The sequence below is a fragment of the Planococcus citri genome, chromosome 3 (assembly GCF_950023065.1).
Source record: "Planococcus citri chromosome 3, ihPlaCitr1.1, whole genome shotgun sequence".
Taxonomy (NCBI): domain Eukaryota; kingdom Metazoa; phylum Arthropoda; class Insecta; order Hemiptera; family Pseudococcidae; genus Planococcus; species Planococcus citri.
The window spans coordinates 34,475,489-34,501,946 of NC_088679.1; the positions used below are offsets into that span (position 1 = coordinate 34,475,489).

At 34.2% G+C, this 26,458-nt stretch overlaps 3 protein-coding genes and 1 long non-coding RNA gene across 4 annotated transcripts in view; 2 read left to right on the forward strand and 2 right to left on the reverse strand.

The window, feature by feature from the left end:
* Positions 1 to 317: 317 nt before the first annotated feature.
* On the reverse strand, positions 318 to 1,760 carry LOC135840838 (probable cyclin-dependent serine/threonine-protein kinase DDB_G0292550). Its single transcript, XM_065357558.1, has one exon. The coding sequence runs from the start codon at positions 1,493 to 1,495 to the stop codon at positions 377 to 379; it is 1,119 nt and encodes a 372-aa protein (XP_065213630.1). The 5' UTR covers positions 1,496 to 1,760; the 3' UTR covers positions 318 to 376.
* Positions 1,761 to 5,961: 4,201 nt separating this feature from the next.
* LOC135841556 (uncharacterized) overlaps positions 5,962 to 26,458 on the reverse strand; it is a 29,259-nt gene continuing 8,762 nt past the window's right edge. The window contains exon 2 of the long non-coding RNA XR_010557940.1: positions 5,962 to 6,417. This is a non-coding gene — a long non-coding RNA (uncharacterized LOC135841556). The remainder of the gene's footprint in view (positions 6,418 to 26,458) is intronic.
* RpS10b (Ribosomal protein S10b) overlaps positions 16,128 to 26,458 on the forward strand; it is a 139,639-nt gene continuing 129,308 nt past the window's right edge. The window contains exon 1 of the mRNA XM_065358563.1: positions 16,128 to 16,132. The gene's annotated coding sequence lies outside the window, so the exon portion shown is untranslated. The remainder of the gene's footprint in view (positions 16,133 to 26,458) is intronic.
* Positions 20,823 to 26,458, forward strand: part of stw (straw) — a 121,001-nt gene continuing 115,365 nt past the window's right edge. Inside the window, exon 1 of the mRNA XM_065358561.1 lies at positions 20,823 to 21,362. Within this exon, the coding sequence (XP_065214633.1) occupies positions 21,197 to 21,362 (166 nt within the window). The 5' untranslated portion in view covers positions 20,823 to 21,196. The remainder of the gene's footprint in view (positions 21,363 to 26,458) is intronic.

Here is a 26,458-nt window from a genome sequence, read left to right on the forward strand (position 1 = left end):
GATTGACAGTATATTCAAGTAGTTGGAATTTGGAAAAAAAAATAAAATCATTTTTAATAAATTTAAATTTTACATAAAAATTCATTATTCATGTTTAAAAGCAAAAAAAAATAAATAAAGTACATTTTCTGTCAAAATTCAACTCGTAAAAATTGAAATCGCGAAAAAAAATTTTGAAAAAATTTGTGCCGGTGGTGGGAATCGATCTGCATACCTTCCGCTCAGCAGTCCAGTACCAACGCCACTCGGCTACCGCTGACGGTTGCTGGAACTCGTTTTCCAAGGCTTTACATGTTGCCAAAATGATGAAAACTACCCCCCCCACTCGCGTATACGTATGCGTACGCGTATGACATTTTACGGATTCCCGCAAAAATTAGACTGCATACAGATGCTTCTCTACAAAGAATGTAACATTATCGGTCATATTAGCCTGTCTATTATTACCACTATCATTATTATTACAAAACTTGGCAATATGCCCTTCTTGATTACAACGATAACAAACAGAACGAGAATTATTATTAAATCTGGCATTATTATCATAAGAGTTACCAAACTGAGAATTACCACGATAATTACCGTAATTACCACCATTATGCCCACCACGATTAAAACCATTCGAATTATTATAATTTCCTCGATTATAATTATTACCGCCACGATTATTATTAAAATTGCCACGAGCAGGATTAAAGTTACCACGATTCGGATTAAAATTACCACGATTATTATAATTACCATTATTATTTTGTAACTTTCTCGAACAAAACTTTGCCACATGGCCATTTCTCCCACAAAAGAAACATTTACGCGGATCACTACTTTTCGAATTATTATTCACGTTATTATTATTAACCCCAGGATTACCTCGATTAACTTGCATCACCGGAGCCGAAGTTGAAACTTTAGTTGAACTTTCATCAGGTTTCTTCAAACTTTTACCATACGTTGATATTTGACTGATAACATCACTTAACTTCAAGTCAGGATCTTTCTTCGCTTCAACAATTTGAACCTGTGTATCGTATTCTTTCACCTGGTCTAGAGTTAGCAAAAAGCAGCTTATCTTTTTTGCTTCGGTTAGGTCCGCACCAGCATCATCCAATTCTCTTAGTATCGTTTTAAATTTCACAATATGCTTCTCGATATCCATGACGTTTTCTCCAATTTTTAAGGCTCCCATTTTTCTTTCTGCAATCATCAGGGATTGAAGATCTCTCTGGCTGTAGTTATCATCCAATTCTGTTATTATGTCTGCCGCGTACTCACGATTAACACAGTGGTAAAGATGGGAATCAGCTATATTCTGCATAATCAGATATCTGCACCGTTTGTTTTTCTTTTTCCATCTTGAATTAGGATTCTCTGGTACTCTCGAAATCGCTATATCTTTCACTTCATGGTAATCTAGTAACGCCATTACCCGTATCCTCCAGTTAGGATAATTCGTTCCATCGAACTGCTTAAACGATCTTCCATTATCACCATTCATCGTATCTGAATCTTTCACCAACACTTTACTTTACAATTTACAATTTACACTTAAAAATCGACACAATACCAACGCGCATTTCTGGGCCCATAACCTGTTAAAGTTTTGGCCATTTATACTCCGAAAATAACTATTTAAAACGAATAAATTTGCCGGCTACATTTTCTCAATATTTATTTCATCATCTTACTTCTAACAACAACTCTTAAGCTAAAGCTATTCTGGACTCTAACACGAGATCACAGATAAAATATAAAGTGAAGTGTGGTTTGATCTGCGCCACACTACCAACAAACAACTGCGACTAAACTCCAAACTTCTACACCTATGAGATGTATTTTGTTACACATTGATGAGAATTATTAATTATATCGAGAACAAAAGCAATTTTTTCCACTTCAAAATGATAATTGATAACTTTTTCGAAATTGTTTTTGCTTTTGAAGATTTGAATGATAAGTGAAAGTGGCCAGAGAGGTTTATGATGAAAAGAACGAATTTTCTCATTCTTAAGTACAGGTATCAACGAAAACTATTGATACGCACCCTACATTTGAAATGCTTCAACTAAAATTTGTAAACAATCAATTTTTAGGTCCGCCATTGTTAATATCAACTAATAAAATTGAATAATTTCGTTACAAAACTACGCAACGAATAATGAACCGATCTATTTAGAATTCGGAACATAACTTCTCAAGATTACAATGATGGGTGCTACGAAGCCGTTTTATCGAAGTTTTCGTTTCCAAGCATTATATTTTCAAGTGAAAATAGCTCATTTTTACAATATTTAAAATCATTATAATTAATGTATCAAAGTAAATTTCTCAAAAAGGGCTTCGTAGCACCCAAGATTTCATCCGTCTAAACAACATATCCAAAAATGAAAGTTATCCGAACAGTAGTTTTTTCGTAGTTTTGTAATGAAAATTGAAGGTTTTTACATACTCATTTTACCTACTAAACTACACCCTTAAAAGGCAAAATGTCGTGACTGCTAAGCAGTGAAATTTGACTGTTTCAAATTTAGAGAAAAGCTTATCGAGTGCCACAATTTTTTTCGACATTTTTCACTTTAAAATGATTACTCTGATGAACGACTGAACCAATTTTTATGAAACTTGAAGTATCACAAGTCCATCACCATTCCTATGATGTCGGACTTTCACCATGACCCAAAAGTTAGCAGCTTTCGCGCGTAATCGCAAACAAAATTGAGCTATTTGAAATTTTCATGGAATGAATTTGCACAAAATTCGTTAAAAATAAATTTCTCAGGAACGGTTGAATCAATTTTGATCAAATTTGAAATATCACAACTAGGCTACTAGCCTGACATTTCGCCATCATCATTATGTTCCAAAAGCTCAAATCTTTCAAGTTTAACGAGCGACAAATTTTTTTTTCAACATTTTTTAAAACTCAATACCAAGAAAACGGCTGAACAGATTTCGATGAAACTTGAAATCTCACTAGCCCTGCACAATTCCTACATACAAAGTACTAATACGACCCTCAATTTTTGGCGAATCATTCATGAACGAATTGATCAATTTTTTAAAAGAAACATTCGCTAACGAATCGATCAATTCGTTCGAGAATGAGTCACTTATACGAATCAATTCGTTCGCGAATAATTCACAAAAAATGATTCAATTTGTTCGTGAATGATTCACCAAAAATTGAGTAAATGAATCGATTCGTTCACAAACGAGTCATTTATATACGAATCAATTTGTTCGCGAATGATTCATCAAAAATTGAGTAAATGAATCGATTCGTTCGCGAACGAGTCACTTACACGAATCGATTTGTTCGTGAATGATTCATCTAGAAATCAATCAGTTTCTTCACTCACTAATCGGTTGTGAATGATTAATTGATCCGTTTGCGAATGATTCATCAAGAAGTCTATCAATTTATTTTTTTGCCAATTGTTAGTAAATGATTCGATTCGATTGTATAAACACATCAATTGCTGTACAAAATATGTTTTTTTTTTTTTTTTAAAAAAAGAATCAATTCGTTCGTAAAAGATTTTTATTTGAAGAAAAGTCGGTCTTCTCACGCTAAATGCGTTAGTGTTTGGTTTTTTTTTTGTTGAGAATATTGAAATACATTTTAGAAGGAACTTCTCTAATCAACTTTTGTGAGAAAACGAAATTATCATTTTTTTAAGGCGTGGGGGGAAATCTTTTTTTATAGAGGAAGGCTTGCGGGAAAATTCTGTTTTGCAAACAACTCATTTTCGACTTCAATCTTTGAAAAAAAAAGTAGTGAGCGGAGAAATGAACAATTTTTAGGAGACGTACATTTCTTTGGCCTGGTGCATTCGTTCTCGGCGGCACTGGGCAAAACTTTCAGAAATGTGTTATTCAAGTTCCAGAAAAAATCGGCAAATAAGTTTCTTTATTGAGTCCAAAATTTCAAAATTTGCTGGGGCTTCATCAAAATTTGCCGATTTTCCTCAAAATTTAATAACTTTGGTCTGGTTTGAACTGATCTAATTTTATCAAAATTCTGATCTGATCAGATTTAGTTGGTCAGATTTAATTGAATCCGAAGAATGACTGTCATCCCTTCCATCCCCTCAATTGAATTAGGTCAGAGCCAATCAGGACAGATTTCTGGTTTTGTAGTAGGTACCTATTTGATATTCAGGTATTTTAATTTTTCGCATTTCTAATTCTCAAACTATTAAATGAAAAAAAGGAGTTCCATTTTTGAGTTGATACTTTGTTGTAAAATGTAATCGGTAAATTGACTTCAATTTTGAGTGTTGATGTTTATCATTAAAATTCAGAACACCACATGATATTTAGTTCCTTTGACGAATCACTTGGAACAATTTGGTGATTGGTGACGTATATAATAGGTATGTGAAAAGGTGTTGTGAAGATAACATCTACCATTTTCCCCTACCGAGGAAAATGGAATCCTCCCCTGCTCCAGTCTTGCTACTGAAAACACGACAAAAGATATAATTCATCTCAGGCACACGCGTAAGATCTCTGAATAATTGAAATCACTTATGCAAACACATCTCTCGGTTATTTGGGGTAAAAATTCACCACGCTATTCTCTCGCATCTTTTACTCGTGAACTGGAAGCTGGACATCGCGACGCGTCGCGATACCTTGGTCAATACATCTTTAAAAATACTCGTCTCTTTTAATAAAGTTATGCAATTAGATTAAATTTTCTCCCGTGTATAGTAGGCAGATACGAGAGTATATGCTCAACACACAACACAACGCGCGTTAAGCGTGCAACAATAAAGGAGATAAATAGATCTTTGAATAGCTGCCAACAAGGTAAGTGTAAAAAATCGTCGCCGTCGTCTCGATTGTTACGTGTGTTACGCTTCATATAGGTAAATAAATTCTTCTCTCAAACAGATGCAACGTGCACGTTGCAATTGTTCATGAGAAAATGCACCGAATTCGTACGAGGTTCGTTATGAAATTTGCATAGTGTCGCATTTGCCGAATGTGTGTTTCAACATTTTATCACCTTTTTCTAATCGTATTTGCCTACGTAGGTATGAGTACGAGTACCATATAGAAAACGAATGCATTAATTAACAAAACACCTATATCGCGAAATCTGCAATCTGCATTTGCTATATAGCTCGAGGCTGTACTTATTGGCAAAGGTACCTACAATCGTATACGTATAGTAGGTATAAACAGCGTACAATAAATTTTGCATTCACTGATGCAACATTTCGCCAAAGTTTTAGGCTAAAGACCTAGGCCAATGGTTATATCTCAATTATGAATCCATTTCATCTCATCGGTTGGTATTTAGAAAACACTTTTGTAGCCTGTGGTCGTTTTATAGTTTATTATATTGAATGGCATCTCCGTAAGAGGTTCAATTTAGAGGTAAATTTTCATTGTTGGTTGATGTAGTATGTTCGTACGAATAGCCAAGTTATACTACGTATTGTATCCAAACGTTAACATTTCAATAATAAATCGCTTCGTTATAATCGGCTTCCATATATGAAAAATTACTCGTTCAAGTTCCGGACTCGATTGAGCAATCGCAATGTGGTACTTACACTTTTCGCGTATTACAATTGGAAATTGAATTTTTATTTTTTAATCAATTAAACGTATGTATTTGTAGATACGTTTGCGGCGGCGCGCATTGTTAACATTTTAAATGATTAATTTTTTTTAGTTGGTCGCTTTTTAGGTTTTTATCTATCGAGTGAAAATTCATCTACGATGTGGCCAGCTCGCGCGCCACCACGTTTCTACTTTTCTTAATCCTCCTCTTTTCTAATCATTCCAGGCACGTGCCCGTATTGTTCTTTTTATTGTTGGTTGCATTCGAACGATGAATACGGCGTCTTGTCGTGCATTTTCGCGCCACATTGGAATTGTTCTCTTGTATCTAGAGTTGTGGAGCTGGGTATTATTTCATAATGCACCAACGAGAGAAAAAAAAATACCTTGTAATTGAAATTATTTAATACGATTGTGTTTTGATTAATTTTAAATTATATCAGTCTCTATGGTTGTACTTTACCTGTAAATTATATTATTATATTTGTTGTCGAGCATACAGATTATAAATAAGGTAAGAACTGGTATAGGTAATTAGAGAACGATCTATTTAGTTCGGTTAGTTTCGTATCGTGTAGTGTTTTTCCGTAACATTGCTGGAAAAATTCGTAATCTAAATTGAAATAAATTTTTTTCGACTTCGAATCAATATTTTAGAAATTATTTTGAAATTATGAAACTACACTTCATAGTATGAAAAATACTGAAATAAGCAGAAGCGAAAATAAATCAAAAAGATTTTTAAACCTCTGTTTAAAAAATAATATTTGTATGGTATGTTTTTCCGGACTTGAAATCACTAAACAGCTTCCGAGCATCTTTTATTGGCCCATCTCATCCCATCTGAAAAATAAAAAAAAAACACATTATTCGCATTAACAAGTCATCAATTGCATTTTAAATGCGTAACCTTCAACGACGCATATTTTTGCAAACAATCCCTCCGTAATCGATCGAGCTGCATACTCGCGTATAGTTTTATGCACTTTTCATGCACCCTGCACAAATATGGTACTTACCTACCGAGAATAAGGGGGAAAATTCGCAGTACCGACGAATTTTATGTAGCATTTAATGGACGAACTTAACGAAGTGTAAATATAAACACTAACGACCTTTCATTAATAGAACGTAAAGTCATAATAAATGGGTATATCTAATGGTGAAATTGCAAATATATTTTCAATTTATAACTAGAGACTAGGCTATAGGCTATACGTAACTCGCGACGAGTGCCACTGTCCAGTCCAATGTGTGTAGGAGGCACTTTTATTATTCGGGTCAATTACAATGTATAAATATATTTTAATTTAGGATACAAACAATTAGACGTCGTAGGCCCATTTTGAACGCGTATGGCCACCGTGTGTTAACCTCTCCTACTTAGAAAGTATATCTCTAGAGACCTACGAGTAGGTATATGGTACCTATGTTGCTTGTAATGAAAATGTTAAACGTCGCACTAATAATTATAGGACAGATTTCTACGACACCGTAAGACTAATTGTTAATTTGTGTATATCTAAAGTAACAATTACACGATTCGAATCGTCAAAATTTAAATTCGTAGTGCATGTTTTTAGTTGGATTTTTTTACCGAGAAATTGTCACTATTGTGGACTCGACGTCTGTGGTGAGAGAAGGGTGAAAAGGGGGTTTCTACAAGTTCCGACTACTTCTAGATTTTTTCATATCATCTATTATGATTTCAAATGACGTTTATTGAAAGATCCTTAAATACTATCCATAGTTAGAAAATTAAAAGTCTAAATTTTTGGATCATTTTAAGATGCTGGAAATATTTTGATAGCGTTTGCCCAAGATTCAAAACAAATTTCCAAATTTTTCATTTCAAATACTAAAAATGGAGGTGGGAAGGAGAATAAAAATCTGACCTCAATCATCAACTTCAAAATTTTTTTTCTTCTTTCAGAATTTTTATCAGTCTTTAAATTGAAAAAAGTTCATTTTTGGATTTTTTTTACCTTTTAAATGCATAATAAAATGAAGAACTGGAATCAATGGGAGAAGATTGGCAATTGTTCTTTTAGGTAGGTAGGTAGGTAGGTAGGTATCATATGAAATTTAATCATTTTTGGCAAGCACTGTAAAGTTTTAACCGTAGTGAATAACTTGATTGGTTGAAAATCTTAATATTGGGAACAATTTTCATGAAAATTAAAAATTGGAAGTAGGTAGGTAAATCTATATCTTTTCGATATTTTTGACCATCACTAGAGTTGATTAATTCCAAATCGTCCTCATAAAACCAGTCTACATAAGTTAGAAATTTTTCGGAAAAAAATCATTTTTTATTTAATTTTTTTTAATTTTGTAACTTGCTGTTTTTTTTAATTTTCACAATAGTAAGTAAGATAAACATGGTTAAAAAATGTGCCATTCAGACGCTAAGGTGCCTTTTTTTTTATTACTGGAAAATTTTTGAAAGGTGGGTCAAAAATGTAAAAAAAAATAAAAATTTTACGAACTGGCTCAGATTGTTTTGAGCAGTTCTGGTACCTCCATCAGATTTTTGACAGTTGAAATCTCCATGAAATTGCTGGAGAAGTAAACGCTTCCATCTTCGAAATGGGCAGGTACAGATTTTGGAAAAAATGTATGTAATCGGTCAAGTGAGTTATTAACAAGCAACAATCGTGCTTATACGAGCTGAAAATTCATTTGGACAGCTTTAATGACACTATTAGAAAATCCAGAATTTTCGAAATATGTCTAGAGACTCCAAAACGGCCTGAAACCATCTCCAATCCTATCAGAATATTGAAATTAGGATACCTATAGGGTCAACTTTATCTTTCCAACTTCACTGAATAAAATTTTTTGAAATAGGTTCGTACCTACCTACGAGTATTTAAGCTTTCAAAAATCTTCTGAAGGTTCCAGAACTGCTCAAAACAGTTCAGAATAGTTTTCAATCGATTTGGAAGATTGAAAATGGGATAATTCCTAATTTCAGCTTTCTAGCTCTATTTTGTAAAATTTTGATTTTTTTGTATTTTCGACCCAAATTTGGTTTTAAAAATTCACCAAAAATCAACAAAAGCTTAGCAAGGGAAGGTACATAGAAATGGGTGGAGAATAGATCACGTAATCCATCCCTTGAGAATAATTATATTAATCAACTGCTAGGCAGTTGGGCCATCCCTGTACCTCACAGTGTCTGAAATTTTGGCTGGCAATGTATTTTCGCATGTTCTTTTCATTTAGCACTGTTTCATTGATAAATTGTCCTGCCAGTTGGAATACTTACATTGTAGGTACTGGTACGTATTGTAAGGGGAAAAATACGTCAGAAATTGAAAATAAAATTCTTATAAGTGACATATTTTTGAGCAATTTTTGATTTCTTGCACCTTCACCGAAAATTTTCGTTTTAATGAGAACGTTCCACTTGTTGGGAGATTCTTGCTCCCCTTATAATTCTTGTAATTTTGGTATCTACAGATTCCCAAATGGGCTTTCAAATTTTTATTTCAAAATCTGATCAAAATTTTCAAAAAAAAAAAAAAAAAATGCAACAGAATAATCATTTTAATTTTCAATTTTTGCTTTCCATTTTAGAGGATCTAAAATACAAAATTGAAGTTCTATTTAAGACTCATCTGCCACAAAATGTCTAAAATGGGGGGGGGGGGAGGGTGCGATCAAGAAGCAAGGTTTTCTCACCGTCACAAAAATTTTGGTTTTCCATAGATTGATCAGGAATTGAAAAGACCTCTTAAATAAGGGCCTTACATCGTACCTTGAGTTCTCACTTCCTACATGGTATGAATAACATGTACCAAATATTACAACTTAATGTTTAGGCACTTCCCATCGCTGCATGATATTCGTTCACAGTGAGTCTCCTCTTCCCCCTCTTAAGAAAATACACAAATGGTCCCAACTAAAACCTTGGAAGTGCATTTTTCATTCATCTATTTTTTTTTTGCAAAAATACTCTCATTCGATGTAGTTAGTCTAAACACATTTTCAATAATACTTACCCTTTTAACAAAATTTTGCCTACATAAAAATTGAAATTCGGCTCTCACGCGGTAGCTCGCCTGCTACGCCCTTATTTTCTTCTTTTGCATGCACTTCCTTCATTATTTACCTACAATGTAACGAGCGAGGTGACCTAGGTTGTGCGATGTCTGGCGAAAATATTCGCCATAGGTATAATGAATACCTTTAGAGTGGTACGATCTAGATTTGCATAGTTGTTTTTTTTTCTTCATTTCAATTGCAATATTTGGCGGTTATTTAGCAGAACACATGCACGAATAAGTATCATACGTAATACAGTGTGTACTAAAAACAGTACCTACACAGTACACACTGTATTATACGGAGAAATGCCACGAATAATTATTCCTTTGACAAGTGCTCAACAACGACGTTCACGATTGTCATATAATGTTTTATAACTTGTACTAATTTAGTTTATCTTTACGACAAATCGCGTTTTACGTCGGTACCTACGTAAACGTATAGACTTTTATTTAGAAATATAGAACTAAGTATATAGTACCTTTATTGTACCTATGTACTTGTAAATTGCAGGTAAGTACATTCATACGCGCACGCGTTTCAATGAAAGTGAAAACTATAACTTGAGACTTTATACCTATACTACAAAGATCATGAGCACATAAAAAAAATAAACAGAATAAGAATTGGGTCAGTTTGTTCGTGCATGTTTTTTTTTCTTCTTTTGCGTGCTCTCTTCGGCCGCCCGAATAAATACGCTTGTTTTTCAATTATTGTATTGTGACGGGCGCGCGCAGAGGCAGACTCACTTTTTCAAACGTCGTCGCAAGAAAGTTGCCAACTAGTTTGTGGTATTGTGTAAGTTGAGCATTTTATGCCATAACAGGGATGAGATCGTGTACTGTCGGACTTTCGTACGCATGGAAAAGTCGATTTGCCACTTGGGTTTTGTCTGTCAGAGTCAGAGGTACCTTACCTACATATCTAGACATAGCTATCTCGTGTATCGTATGTAAAGTAAAACGCAGCACACTATGCAGATTCATCTGCACGATAATCGTCAATACGATAACTGCATGTTCTACCTGTTTACTGGTCAATAAAATGCAATTAAATGGGCTATCTGAGTTCGCACACTCTTTTTTTTTTTGAGTTCGTATCTCGATTATCGAAGTAGGTACGTGTGTATGATGTAAAGATTGAAGGAGAATGCAGATTGCAGTTGTAGATGTTTTTTAAAGCTTCCTCGTGTAATAAATCATTGCAGACCACCTCTTTCGTATAAAAAGAATCCATGTATATCGAATTAATAGCGCGAGTTCCATTCCTTATGTATTGAAATGTGTAACAGAGGCACATTCGTTTTGAATTTTTTGTATCGAAAGGAGGTGGACGAAAACTTGAAGGGGTCTGGCTCTGGGGAGAAATTTCGATTAATTTTATTTCAAAATAGGAATGCTCAGAAAGGTAGGTACGTCTACGTACGTTATCGATTCAGATAGAAATTTTGCTTAAATAATTCACTCATCGTCAGGAAGAAAAGGAAGGGGCGATTGAAATTATTTTTTTCAACTCTAAAACTCCGAAAAAATGTACTCAATTTTTTCGAGTTGACCTTCATTATGCTAAAAACTTACCCACTTATCCACGTGAGAACTCACATCTTTCTAACCTTCTCCTCGAAGCAATAATTTCATCACCATCGATAGCCGTCGAGTGTCGATATTTATGTAGTTCAACATGTAAAAAAAATACCTCCGCTACCAAGTTGTAATTAGTTTTTCTCTACAGCTCATTACAAGTTAGAAAAACTAATTAAACTCTACACAGCACAACTTTATCGAACCCTCGATCATACTGTACTGTACGACGTCGAAGTACAGCTCAGAGCTCGCGTACTTTTACATGACAAAATCAAATTCTTTACAATTGCAGAACCAATTAATGCGGCGAATGTTTTACGCACGTGAAATAGAAAAAAGAAAAAAAATGAGAAAAAAAAGCGTAATCTAACCTCGACGACATCATTTCTTTCCATCGCGTCGATTACCAATGAAATTCCTACAGGGCAAATTCAAGTGCGCGAGAATTGAAGTTTTTAATTAAAATATATGTATGCGGAAAATTAACACGCGGTCGACGTATTAAAAACATTAGCGAGTTGAACGCGTCGCGCGTGTATTCAAAAAAATGTCAAAATCTGTGAAAAAAACTAAAGTGAAAAAAAGTCACGGATCATTGGATGGCATGAAATTACTTCATAGCTTAGAAGCGTACGTCTTACTTCGATATGCACCAATGGTCAGTGGCAGTGGTTTTTTCATCTGCGAGCTATATGTACATGTCGCGATTAAAAAACAAACACCGGTCAAAAAAATAAACAATAAAGTATCGAAAATCCGTGAAATGAGTTAATTAATTTTACTGGCGAATTTTTTCTTCAATCTGGAGCCATATGCGAATATATCAACGCATATAGCACCTATAGGTATTTAAATATCCATAACTTGACGCATTCCATGTTTTTTTTTGTGTGTTTAGCATGCTCGTTGAAGGGGCAAGAGAGAGGATTTTCGTAAGACATTTTCGTGGGACTTGACCAAAAAAAAGGAGAACTTTGGTCAAGGCAGAGAGAACATGTTAAAATATGCTCTTAAAAGTTGAATAGGACAGCGCCAGCGCTCGTCAGTTCTAGAGGCTTGCTAATTAAGCTTGAAAAATGAATAAAAATGCATCAAACATTGAAAACCCAACTTCGGCAGATCAAAATTTAGTTCATTATTCTTCGGTGACAGCGGATGATCCAAATTTCAGCTCAATTGCGGAGTTGACGGGTTTCATTGCCTGGTTTATACCATACTGATATAGAGGCTTTTTCAACTGGCATACATTTTTTGAATAGGACAAAGTTAAATCGAAAGATGATGCAATAGTGAGACCACCCAGCCAAAATTTCAAATACTTACTAGAATGGATTATCCTATTTTTGGTGAATTTTTAAAAACCAAATTTGGATCAAAAATAGGAAAAAAATTAACTTTTTACCAAATTGACCAACAAATCTGAAATTTGGTATAATAGGTAGGTAGGTAGGTAAGTAGGTACCTACCCAATTTTTTCTGAATTGTTTTGAACAGTTCTGGAGCCTTTAGCAGATCTTTACTCAAAAGTTGAAATTTCCACAAAATTTCACCATAATAAAGTTGGAGAGCTGAAATTCACTTTATACTCCAATTTTAACATACTGGGTCGACTGAACGTGGTTTCAAGCCGTCATGGAGCTTCCATGCTACATTATGGGAAATTCCATGATTTCCAAAAAACCACCATAAAATTGCATCTTCAAAACAACTTTAGCACGTATGCTCACGATATGGTGCTGGTTGGCTGACTTATTCTTAAGAAATTACACTTTATTTTTCCCATATCGGTTTTTGCCAGTTCAGAACCATACTTTTGCCCGGTGGATTTCATACTTAATTGAAATTTTGAAAAATTCATTGTTACCCTGCAAGCTAAAATTTAGTTTACTTTCTACTTTTCACATTCCGAGTCAATTTTCGGCGGTTTCAAGCCATTTTAAAACCTCCCATGGCATGGCATATCATTTGATGATTCTTTTTACATTTTTTTTTCAAATTAGGAAATTGATGAACAAGAATATGGTTCTGAACTGGCACATATCGATGTAGGAAAAATGATGGGTAATCGATCAAGTAGGTTACTAAAAAGATTTTGCGGCGTTTTTAGGAAAGCTAGGCTCCAGAACGGCTTGAAACCTCCAGTTGATTCAGCATGTTGAAAGTAAAATTTTGTTAAGATTTGTAATTTTCAAAGCTTGAGGCTCCAGAACTGCTCAAAACATTTTGAAACCATTTCTAATCGATCATAATTGAGCTTTCTTTGGGATCAAATTCTGAGATTTTACTTCGTTGTAATCGTGAAAACGTGATTTTAACGTTTTTTTGAAAAGTAAAATTTCAGAATTTGACCCAAAAAAGCTCAAAATTATGAAAGTTACAGGAAAAATCAAATCAAGAATTATCGAGCACTTGCTAGTGCGTTTCAAATGTAAAATCTTCAATTTATTATAAAAAATATGCATAAACGCCTTTTTTAGGGGTGCCTAAAATGAGAGAGGCCGGGGGCTATAAAACAAGGGTTCAAAATTACGAATATATACAGGGAGCTTAATTACACTTCTTCATCTGGATAATTGAATATATACCTCAAAACGTTACGTTTGGCGCAAATCGCAAGTCACTATAGTTTCCCAGGGGTTCCTAAAATATCAAAATTACAGAAAATTGTAAAATTTGATTTTTGAGTACCAGCTCAAAATTTTTGTGAGCTCAAAATTTGGTAGGATGGAGGTCTTTCAGATACTGTAGTGGCAGTGGCAAATGCTGAATCTGGCTTACTTTTCCACAAATGGGTTGGAGTAAGTTCGCATCCACCCTTCCTAGTATGAACCTAGTCAGGGATTTACCACACACTCTATCAGCAGTATATAAGACAACACAATATTCCTTACATAGGTTTATTGCACAATACTCAATTACAATTGATAGCATCTATCCATTCCATGCACAGGACTACAACTTTGTACAAGAACAACAGCTCAACTTATAACTTCTGCTCCCTAATGCCACCACCAGAGAACTGCAAGGCGGACATAGTTGTCCGTTTCGATCCTCAGCAGCTCTGGACAAACTAATTCGTCCAGAGCGCGCTGCTACGCAGTGCTACCTCCGACCAAGGGCATAAAGTTCCCTTCTATGCCGAGTAATTGTGGTCCTCGAATATGCGGCCTCTACAATACTAATAAACTGTATAAATCTTTTTAGCGGGGTTCAAAGCGGTAGGTTCAAAATGGTGGTTCCAAAATTTTCAAAAAAATCAAAACTCCCCTATTTCTGCCCCAAAGGGTCTAAAATATAAAGATTATCTCGCATTAATGTTTATTGGGTTCAAACACATATTTTACGCTAAAAAAGGTTTTGAAAATAATACTCAATGGTTCCTAGAATTAATTTTTTATTCACAACTTTGGGAACCTCTGGAGCCCAAAAAATGTAATTTTCGGTTAACTAACCACGGATTCATATTTAGGACATTTATTACAACACTTTAAGAGTGGTTGAGTCGATAACTGTGCAGGCCCAAAATGTGGTTTTATCGCGACTTCTCCTTTCAGAAAATAAGATAGAAAATACGAGTATCTTAAGGAACACTTTTAAAAAGAGTTGATTTTTTTTGTCGAATCAATCAGGCCCAAAAAAAAACCTTGGACAGAAATGAACAAATTCTAAACTTGGTAAAACTTCAAAAAGAGGCATTTTCCATTTCCAGGATTTTTTTTGAAAAATTTTCCAACTCGTCGGATAGAGAATTTTGGCCAGGGATAGGTATTTTTTTAACATCGCTCATTTTTTCATAGAATAAGTACACAGTTGCGGAGATTTGAGCGAAAAAAGTGAAATCACCCCAAAACCCTCAACCATGATAAAGTCAGTGCCTACCCCCTACCCTATTGACAAAATTATGCTTGAATGCATGCGTGATTTTGGACTGGTGTAAAAGTGTGCATTATCACGTTTAAAATGTGCATTTTCACATGCTAAACAGAAGCAATCTAGCAACCAAGTATTTATTTTCTAAACTGCAGCAGTGAGTAAAAATTTTTCCAAGTCCAAAAATTGATAACATTTATGCAAAAATAACCTCTAGTCTGGTAAGCTGCGAGGTGGCCGAGTGAGTTAAGCGGCTGCCTAACGCAGCAACTGGGGATCAGTCCCTGCTCATGGCAGAAATTAAAAACTTTTTTTTATTTTTTTGAAAAAATTATATATTGGAATGTCTTAAAATTCACAATTAATCAGTAGATAGTATTGCCTGTGAGATGAGCAATTTTTCTGCTAAAATTTCCGCACTTTTTGTACATACTTACTTTTAGTTTTCTTTTAAGCATGCTATTCACTGGCTGAATAGCATGCGATTTTTTGAAAAAGTCCAAATTCACGCATGCTTGTGATATGCAAAAAAGCATGCATTTCAGCATGTTGTATGTACACACATTTTTTGTCAATAGGGTATGGTACAAAAATGTACATAATGATATGTACCTGTTGGGGCGATACCTACCTATATTTGGAAAGATACGGCAACACCCTATCTTGGGGTGTTTTTTACACCCTGGGAGCAGTCACACTGAGTGTATCAGTGGGGTCTTTTTACTGGCTGAGTATGATCTTTTCATCTAGCTTAGTCCAGTTCAAAATTTGTGGTGTCAGTTGGCCGGAGCACGTCCCTTGTGAGAAAAACCTCAAAATTATGGCGACGTTATTAATTTCTAGCGTGAGTGTATTTACTTATGCATCGAAATGCACATTCGTGTTACAAGTAGGTTAATATCTCTTTAAAATATTCGTCACTCGATCGTCGTAGGTGTTGAAAAAACTGTCCACGCTATGGTGCTCAGCCTTAGGCGATAAATCACCTGTTCAAAAGCACGCGATAAAAAAATTTCCCGCAATGACGAAACTCGAAATACGTAACAAATTAAGCGGCGAGCTGGAGCTGGGTAGGTATTAGCCATCGTGATCTAAATGAACGGTGCGTTTGTGCACTGCACTTTACTCTATTTAAAAGATACGCATATACACAGGCGCATACCTACGTGGTACTTAAACTAAACCTGCAGCACCTTATATTCCTATAATTTATTATAGTGTAAGGTTGTTACATAGATAGGAGTTAATTGGTTCTCAAAATGTATTCTAGTCTCAATAAAAATGTCATAAAAATTAATTACGCGCGATATAGGTAGATAGTGAAATCTAATTAAGAGTAATTGAAAAGTAAAAATCCCTTTACCGCATAATCCCTTATTAAGTAATACACGCAGCTGCATCAGTAATACAAAAAAAAAAAAAAACCATGCATGGTTTACTTAGATATATCCACCATTTATATTGTACTTTTCGCGATCTAATTTTTAACAAGGTGTTATTGCTGTAGGCATCGGAACGCGACAATGATCACAATGAGCTTTATAATCAATCGGTCAGTTGGTTGGTCTCGGTAGGCATTGTATCGTCGTCGATGGAACTTGGAGATACCGATGAAAAACAACAGACAATACTCAGCACCGGCGAATTTTCCGCTCTCGCGTATGCAACTTGCTCATGCATAATTTGATTAGGCTACCTTATTCTTAGCCATGCCAATGATTACATTAGATAGGTAACAATAATATGGAAATGCATGCGAACGTTACATGACGCATTAGAGCATCCTACGCAAGTAGGAAATGTTGCACTCTTGGTCGACAATTTTCAATTGAATTTTGCATCCTGGTGCAGATTGACAGCTTTTATTAGATCAACTTATTAATACATGGATAGAAGTACGTATTACCCACCGCAGTCCTACATTATTTCATTCAAAATAAAAAAATATCTCGGCGCGATGAACCGAACTAGATAAAATGTCGTAGCTGTCATAAAATTCGAGTTATTAATCGTTTCGATTACATAAGTCGAAGTGATTGGAGAATCAGTGGTTTGATTTCGTTGGATTTTGTACGTACCTACAGGTACCTATAGATACATAAGTTGTATTAAATGGAGTATACTTACGCGTAGTACTACATGTATTTATAAAGAAAGGTGATCTCGATCCGTTTGATCTAGAGTAGTAGGCTATAAAAGGACGAAGAGTATTCCTTTAGGGCCAAATTAGTAAATATGCGTGGAACGGTTGATTAAACGGTGATGGGCGTACGCGATGGTAATCTTATAAATTGAATAGTATCTCACCATGCAGATTGAATGGAAAAATCACAAGGTGCTGAGTTGTATGGGTGTTTGTAGGTTTTCTTCTCAGTGCAAAAATTAGATGAAAAACTGATCAAGATATTGTTTCAATGAAAGGGGAAATATTCAAAGCAAGGATACCTGTTTGTGTGAGGGAAACTTTTCAGTCACTCAGTCACCATTCTGGGAAACTACATCTGTGGTCATTTTTGAATTTAATTTAAATTACGCACACATAGGTACGTTTAGAGTCCCTATTTTAACGCAAGAGGGAAATTCTACCTTTGTGTGTGGGGGGTTTCAAGACGTGCCTTTTGTAATTCAATCTACAAGAAGGTATCAAGTAGGTATCTGTCTTCTTACTAGATCTTATTTAAACTTTGATCTTTGGGTGTGTTTTGGTTCCAAATTTTTCAAAAAAAAAACACCAAATCTTGAAAAGTGAATTTAGGCAAAAAACTTGGGAAATCTTCCATCGAGGTTATAATATTTTCACAACCATCGTATTTTAGTAGGCACTTTTGACAAGAGCGAGAAAAACGTGACGTTATATTTCGATATTTTACTACTTTTTTTCCAAAAGACCCCCCCCCCCTCAATAACTAATTTATATTTGTATTTCTTGATTTTCAAAATTTTTCAAAATCTACGTAATTCTAAAATATATTTTTCGACTAAAATATTAAAATTTGATCAAAATGAAAAGGACTCCGAAGTTTGGTCTATTACCTATACACCATTTTTAATCTCCCACATCAATTTATTGTTGTGGTTTTGAGCTATTCTGAACCTCAAGCAGATTTTTGGATTGAACATTTGTAGAAAGAATTTAAAATTTGAAAAATGTTTACATGAATGAATTTTTGAATAAAATTTTTTTTGATTTTAAAGGGCTTTTTGGGGCCAACATTTTCAAAAAATTAATCAAAAATGGTCGAAAAATGCAATTGGGCTGCTACAACTTTTGAAATCGTCAAAAACTCGGCTTGTGACAAAAAAAAAGATGATTCCTAAAGAAGTAGTAGTGGTCCAATCGCATTTTTCTGTTATTTTATGGGACAATTTTTTGAAAATGTAGCCACCTAAAAGTTCTCTTACGGTTACGCAGGCCCAAAATTGCGCCCAAAGCTACAGAAAACTCGACTTGTGACTAAATTTACGACTTCCAGAGTTTTAGCTGCCCAATCTTATGCTTAGACTGATTTTGATCAATTTTTCCAAAATTTTGGGCCTAAAAATATCTTTTTGGATGCCCAGATTCGAAATTGCCCCCAAACCACAGGAAAACCGACTTGTACGAGTATCTATAAAAGAAGATTCCCAAATGTAGTAGCTGTCCAATCACATATTTCGAATCTGTTTTGGACAATTTTTTGAAAACTATGGGCTCAGAAATACCCTTTTAGGTGCGCAGTCCCGAAACTGCCCTCAAACTCATTTATGACTAAAAAAGGCGATTCCCAAAGTAGCTGCCCAATCACATTTTTCGACCACTTTTTGAACCATTTTTCGAAAATTCGAGGCTCAAAAATTGTGTCGCTTGATATATTCTGGGAGCCACTTGTTGGTACTGTTAAGGCACTTTTTAAAAATTTTTTATTGGTTGAATAGTTGTCCAAAAAATCGAAATTTTGACACTTTTGGACCCCTGTGGAATCCGTACCTTTGCAATTGGTCAGCAATAAATTTTGTGATGAACTACCCTAGGGATCCTTTTATGTATTTTTAGAAAAAATCAGGCCAAATCGATTACTGCGCACTCGTGAGGATTGTGTTAGTTTCACCCGATAAATTCAGTTTGGGTGATTTCGAGAGTAGAAGGGTCGAAAACCGCGATTCACCTTCTTTAGAATTGATTTTTTGCTAGGTACATTTCCTGCCATTGAAACTTCAATTTGCAAAAAACGGCGGTGAATTTACACTCAAGGATTCAAAAAATACTCAGATTACTATCTTTTTCATCATCATTTTGAGCAATTTTCAAAATTCTAACTTTTTATCGTAAATTTTTTCAAACATCAAACACCTATCAAAATCGGTAACCACTCACCAAAAAAAAAATGAATTTCGAGAATTCGCCGAAAATGTTTGTAAAAAAAGAGTCACTATCAAAGTATGTATTTCAATTCTGCGGAAAAATTCAATGCAATATTTTTCAAAATTGAACTTCTAGGTAGGTAATTGCAAAAAAGTGTACGAAATTCAAACATTTAAAAAAATCAATATTTCTACATACCTACCTAAACTTGTGATTTTTATTTGTCTCGATCAAAATGCTGTATCTAATCTTTCATTGGGCAAAAAAAAAAAAAAAAAAGGAACAACCCCAAATTTTTAGTATGTAAGATTGACAACTTTAGATAATTCTCAATCTTTTTTCTGCCAAAGTAATGAAGGGTTTCTCATGTTGAAAATGGATTTAAATTGACCGATCAGATCTGAAAAATCTGCAATCATTCTTCTCCTGTATTTATGATTTAAAATGTTTCATTTTTAAATTAAGGTAACTTTTCTTCAAATCCATACCCCTTCTTTTGGTCATATTAATTAGGTGCCTATGTATACTTTTGTGTTTTTTTTCTTTTTCTTTTTTATTGTTTTTCAAAGGTCATGCGTGAATGTTTTACTAACAGAAGTGCCAAATTTCGATCGAACGCATGCCAATTTTTTTTTGTTCCAAATAATCCCAATTTTTCTGACTTTTGTTACGAAAACTCATCAATGGAGCAGCTTTACGTTGATAGCGAAGCACCTCCCCCTTCATCCCTCGACAATGTGTTTCTTCCCGCAAACTTAATTTTCTGAGCGTTGATGGACCTCGATTAAATATGTACTTACCTACATGAAAAACTCACATACCTGACTGCAACATAAAATACAAACAAAAATTTAAATTCCGACGAAAATCAATTTTTCTACAATCGTTTTCCTAAAATTTGGAACGAATCCATTAGATTCCTCATACGCACGAAAATTTTCCCCACCTATCCGCGTCCTTGACTTACTCTTCGCCTGCTAACCTAAACTCCACCATCAAACTTACCAATTGTTGATACGAAAGAGGAATTTTCCTAAGAAAATTACCATATTCTCTTACCTCCCATCGTAGTCTTCGGAAATCCTCAATACCGCATCAATTATCGGGAAAAATCCGTAGGCTACTCGAATAACACCTTCATCGACTTGGTTGGTATTGTTGGAAAATTATCAAATCCAATTATGTATTTGGCAGACAAAGACAACAGAACGATACGACATTCTCAATGATACGTATCGTAGGGTACCATTCCCTCCTCAGCCATAAACATGGGCCCGTTGGATTTACCATAGGAGAGCCGCAAAGCGCAAATAATTAAAATTAAAGGATCGTTACGATTTATAAATTCGCTATATCTTCGGGCTCGGGATTATATCCGTAGCCAGACAACGTCGCGATCGAAAGAGAAGGTGAATTCCCTTTCTTCTGCAGTTGTGATTACCACAGTCGTACCTGCCCACTACCCGTTATACCCGTGTGGACCGGCATATGCAAGGAGAAATACCATCGAGTTCCAGTGAAAGAGGTAAAACCGTTCCTCTGGAGTTATTCAGTTATCCATTATGGCGTTGCGAAAAATGACTCTGTCTCGAGCTTCGTCCTAGTCGTCAACGTTTTATTTTTTTTTATTTCAAAGTTTTTTCATTTTTCAATTTTTTTTAAAGCTCATCATAAATGTAAAGTTTGTCGTTTCGATTTCGGAAATTTTTTTATCGTACCGTTGTGGTGTTAATTTTTTCATTTACCAAGTTGAAATATTATCTAATTTGAAAAAATGCCGAAAACGAATTTTTTGTACCGGTGTTGTTTGTTTTTGTGCTTTTTATCGGTTATTATAGAATTCGATGTTAGTTCTGCGATTAAAGTGAGCACTGAAACTAGTACCGCATCGTCAACCGCAGCCAATTCAACAGTCAAGCCGAAAGTTAAAAAAAGAAATGGTGAGTGATTCGAACAACTTATACCTACTCGTAAAGTTAACTCGATTAGCATATCGTAGTATATTGGAGTATTTTGAGCGTAAAATACCTACTCGAGAGAGAGAAAAAAAAGTCACGCAGGTGCAATGTGCAGTTTTCATTCATAAGGTATCAAGGTCTTGTTAAGTTTTTACTGACCTAGTGTGACTTGAAATGAACTCGAGCAAGAACGAAGAAAAACAAACGTGTTGAACTACATTGACCCTGATTCAACATGTACCTATACTATAAAATATACATAAATTTTCTTCTCGTTTACAAGTGTTTCTCAAACTCGCAGGTATCTCTCATCTGTGATTATTTTTCTTCTAAAATTAATTCAGCTCGCGAAACGTTTCATAATATGAAATAAAAATATCCTCGCGAAAAAAAATAATGTTCGTTCGCGTTAAAAATACAAAATTTTCAAAAGAAAATTTTTTAATTAAAAAATAAGCCGTCTTTTGTAGATATTAAAACCAAGCAGTCGTCATCATTCGTGAAATAATTCCAAAAATAAACCAACAAAAAGCTCGTCTTGATGGTTTTCGAAACATTCAAACAATTGTTTCAAGATCGATTAAAAACCAAGGCTCTAGTGTAGGTAACCTGTATAACTCACTTTACACAGCAATCCTATCAAATTACTAATTAGGAATAAAATCTCTAGTTACGACCACGGTGTCGGTAGCATCATTCAAAAGCACACAGATATAATTTAGGACATCATCGAGATGAAACACTTCATTCATCATTCGTGATGGATTCATTAAGCTTGTAGTGGTTGGTAAAATAGCGTTTTTATAATTCGTTATGTAATTTATTATCGAACGTTCGACCAGTCTTATTTTACACCAGAACTCTATGGTATTTTTTTTTCAACGCTCGTAGCACGTGAATTTATCACGATACATTTTTTTTCTACTGGACACTTTATATTATTAGGTACGTTTAGCGATAGATAGATACACCATCATTATGATCGGCAAAAATTTAAATTGTTTACAATTTTTTTTTCTCCAAACCTTATGTAATTTTTCACCGCATAGTTCGGTAATTCTCCTCGTTTTGTTTTTTTTTTGCTCCAAAAACATTCCTCTATATCGTACGAAATTAGCACAATATTTGGGTCAATTTTGAATGACGATGAATTTCTTCTCAGAGCGATTTCAAAGTGTAGGCAAAAGGTAAAGAAGAGATTTTAATTCGGTAGAGTAGGCTGTGTGTATCAAACGCCTCATCAGTTCTATAGTATCGAGGATTTCACCCTTTAATATTTCAACATCAAAGGATAACTTGTCAAAGTTCAAGTTTTTGCGCGATAAAATCAACATTCTACTTGTACCTACAATTAAAATGTCGACGCTTTTTGTGACGTTTATTTCAAAGGCACGTTCTATCAGCGAATAAACACCTGCTACTGTTCTGTTTACAAAATTTGCTAATTATAAAATGAAAAATGGCGAGAGCATGTTTTTGCAAAAGTAACCTCGCTTGATCATGTTTAATCTTGATGTTTATAATTAGATTGTTATGGATGATAAGGAAGTATTTGAATAAGGTAGAAACTGTTTTTTCCTCGAAATTAAGAAAAAAAATGGGTAGTTGGGTCACAAACGAGGCACATTCCTAAAATGTTGAAAAACAGAACAAAAAAACTTATTTATTGAATTGAATTTATGGCTATTTTTGGAAAAGAGGGTGGAGAGGGAGGACAGTGCTGAATAAAAGAAGTACGAGTGAGCATCAAAATTTTTGAAAACGACGCAAAAAATAATCTATTGAATTTCGACTATCATCAGACAAGAAAGTAGAGAGGAGAGAGGCGAATTAAAAAAACATTCAAAAGCGTATTAGGTACTTTCATTTTTTTTTTTTTACAAAATTTCAATACAAGTGAATTCATTGTCTGAAAATTCAATTAGGTACTCAAAATTTGAGGTCAGTGCCACCGAAAGCCAATGTGGGTTCGGGGCAAAAAATGAGGGCCTCCTGAAAATAATTTTTCACATTCCTCTCTTCTCTAATAAAGCAACTTTTATGTTTTTTTTTTTTTTTTTTTAAATTGAGGTCGAAAATTACAAAACAGAATTTTTCCACAAATTTTGTTTGATGAGATGCCTCCTCCCTTAAAAAAATGTAATTTCGTTTCCAAAAAAAAAATATTCGAGAAATTTCTTCTGTTTTCAAAATAAAGTTTTCGCAAATAAAAAGTTTCCTTCATTTTTGAAAGTTTAGGTGAAAAACAAATTTTATTTCGAGACAAGCAATTTTTGGAAAGAGTTTTTTCTCCTGTATGTAAAGGACTTTTCTTTCGAGAAATTTTTTCACAATAAGAAATTTTTTTTAAAGCAAAGTTTCAACTTTTGTTTCAATAAAGTTTCCATTTTCTCATCAAAAATAAAGTTTTCAGTTTTTCTACAAAAACCAAGATTTTGTGTAGTTCCTATTTTCTGTTTAAAAATGAAGTTCCTTTTCATTTTTTTTCTTCAAAAATCAAACTTGCATTTATTTTTTTTAAAGTTTGGATTTTCTCTTCAAAAATAAAATTTGCATACCTAGCTACTACCTATTCAAAAAACAAATCAAGTTTTGATTTTATGTTCAAAAATGATGATTATACATAAATTTTCTATTCTAAAAATGAAGATCACAAGCTTTTTTCAAAAAATGCGATCTCTTCGAAAAACGTGGGCCCAGATAGGGAAAATTGTCCCACTTGCTCCCCTCGTCGATGGCACTGTTTAAAGTATTACCACAGAATCAAATTTTTCTCCATGAACAGGTATTTAGGCAAAATGACTTCAATTTTTCAAACTGTCGCAGAAAGATTTCTGAAGAAATGAGGATCATTTCTCCTATTCTTAAAACAAATTGAATAAAAAAGTAATTATATTGGAAGAGGTAGGTATACGTGTGCTCTACTCTGCTGTGGTGTTTTAGGTGCCTAATCTAGAATTTATGAAAACAGAGGCTAATTTTTGAAATCTGCACATCCTCGATTTTTACTGCAGAAAAATTATCATCTAAAACTCTCGATGTTTCAATTTCAGGGACAGTTGTCTTAAAATATACATGCATTCATAAACTCAAAATAACTCATTCATAACTTAGGTAAAGTGGTTTTATTAGTTTAATGACTCCAGCAGAATATACAAGTAGGTAGTTAAAAGTGTAAGTGTGATTGTTGACCAAGTACTAGGTTGATTTTGACTTTCTAACTTGATTTATTATAGTTTTATGGGTTTCTAAATTGATCGACAAATGTGGAGATTTTTCATTAAGTTGGCTATGTGTGAGATTCGTTGAATGAAAAAAAAAACATCGGAAAAAAAACGCGGCGCGAGCAATTGTAATAGAGTCATTATACGATTATGGTAGCTTCCTTGGTCACGTGATCTTATGAAGTTTTAATTATCCATTTAACTCTCCATCGTAAAAAAAAAAAATGTCTTAAGTAAATACATATACTTACCTAAGGTTGGTAACTTTCTTTTTATTTTTCATCGGCAAATATCGACTATAAAGTAGCTTATTATGTGAAAATTACCGCTCAGCGGTGATTTAATTCGTACTTCTCAACTCGTCTGTCCATAAACATATTGACCTTTGTGAATCCGTGTTACCTAAGAGAATAATACACGAGAGTGTATTGTCATCACACCCCGATGTTTCAATTTCCTTCAACTTAAATCATCTCTCCTCCTATGTAAGAAATCAAAATAACGACGCGACGCATTTCCTAAATGTAGCCTACAATCCCTTTCCAAGGTAAAAGGAAATCCAAGGATTTATAAACACCGGTAATAAGTAAGTATAGGTAACCAGAAACACGATGAGTACTATATTTTAAATCAAACGATCGAAAAAAGATACTTAAGTGAAAAACTGTGTCAATCGAAAACATAAATCACGTATACGATTCATTCCCTAATGACCTGCAGGTTTTATCACTCACCTGTTTAAAACTGTAATAACACCTATACTCAGTACGACGAAGCTCGATAATACCAACTTTAAAATTTTTCTATCATCGATTTTCTCACTTTGAAAATCATACTTAAGTATTACGTAAGTTTCGTGCCTTAATTGTATTACCCATTTGTGTTGTTTGAACTGATTTATACCTATAGCCGAGTATACGTATTTCGCTAACTCGAATCGATTACATTATAAAAGAGTAAATTATACGTTCGAGTTATAATTTTAGCCTGAGTGGATGCCTTGTTCGCAAAACTAATCTAATGTGATTAACTCTGTGGTGGTGAAAGTTTTCAAAATGTAATTAACTGTGAATTTTCACACTTCGGAGGGAGTGTCGTTTTGTTCTTGAGTTTCTTAAAGCTCGTTTTCTCAAATAGTGAATGAAATTATCGATTTTTGGCTGCGAAATTTCAAAACAAAGGTTTACTTTTGGTGTGCTTCGAGGACACAGCAAACTTGTTTATGAACTTTTGCCCTTTTCGTTGTGAAACACAGAAAAGATTTTTCAATATTTTTTTGGCGAATCTAAGGTGTCTGGGAAACGAGTGTTTCCCAAAATGAACGAATTGAATTTGGAAATAAATAACTTAGGTCTTTTTGCAAGTTAAAAAGCTTACTCGAGAAATTGAAGGGATAACTTTAGATACCCACTTACCCACATAAAGCATTAGGTAGTATATTTTGAAACACAGTTTCATGGGATTAAAAAAGAAAGTCTGTTTATATTTTAATGATTTACCTATCTCTAAAATTACCTTACAATTCGCATCCCATGCTCCTGAAAACAAAATATAAAGTGTATTGTTTCTTTGAAATTGAAAAAACTAGAGTTTCTGATATTTTGATATTCAGTATAATATAGAAACGAATGTTAGGGCTAATTTCTATAGAATTTTTGTTTGCACTGTAGCTCTTTTAACTTTGAAAATATCCTACAGTAGGTAGGTAGGTATCTTGACTCTGAATTTTTCTTGTTTGTTTCATACCTATGTCGAAAATGAAGTAACCAGGTAGGTAGGTAGGTCAGGGCTGTTGAGAGGGGGCAAAGGAGACAGCTCACCCCGCGCTCACGTTTTCTGGAAGGCCCGGTAAAA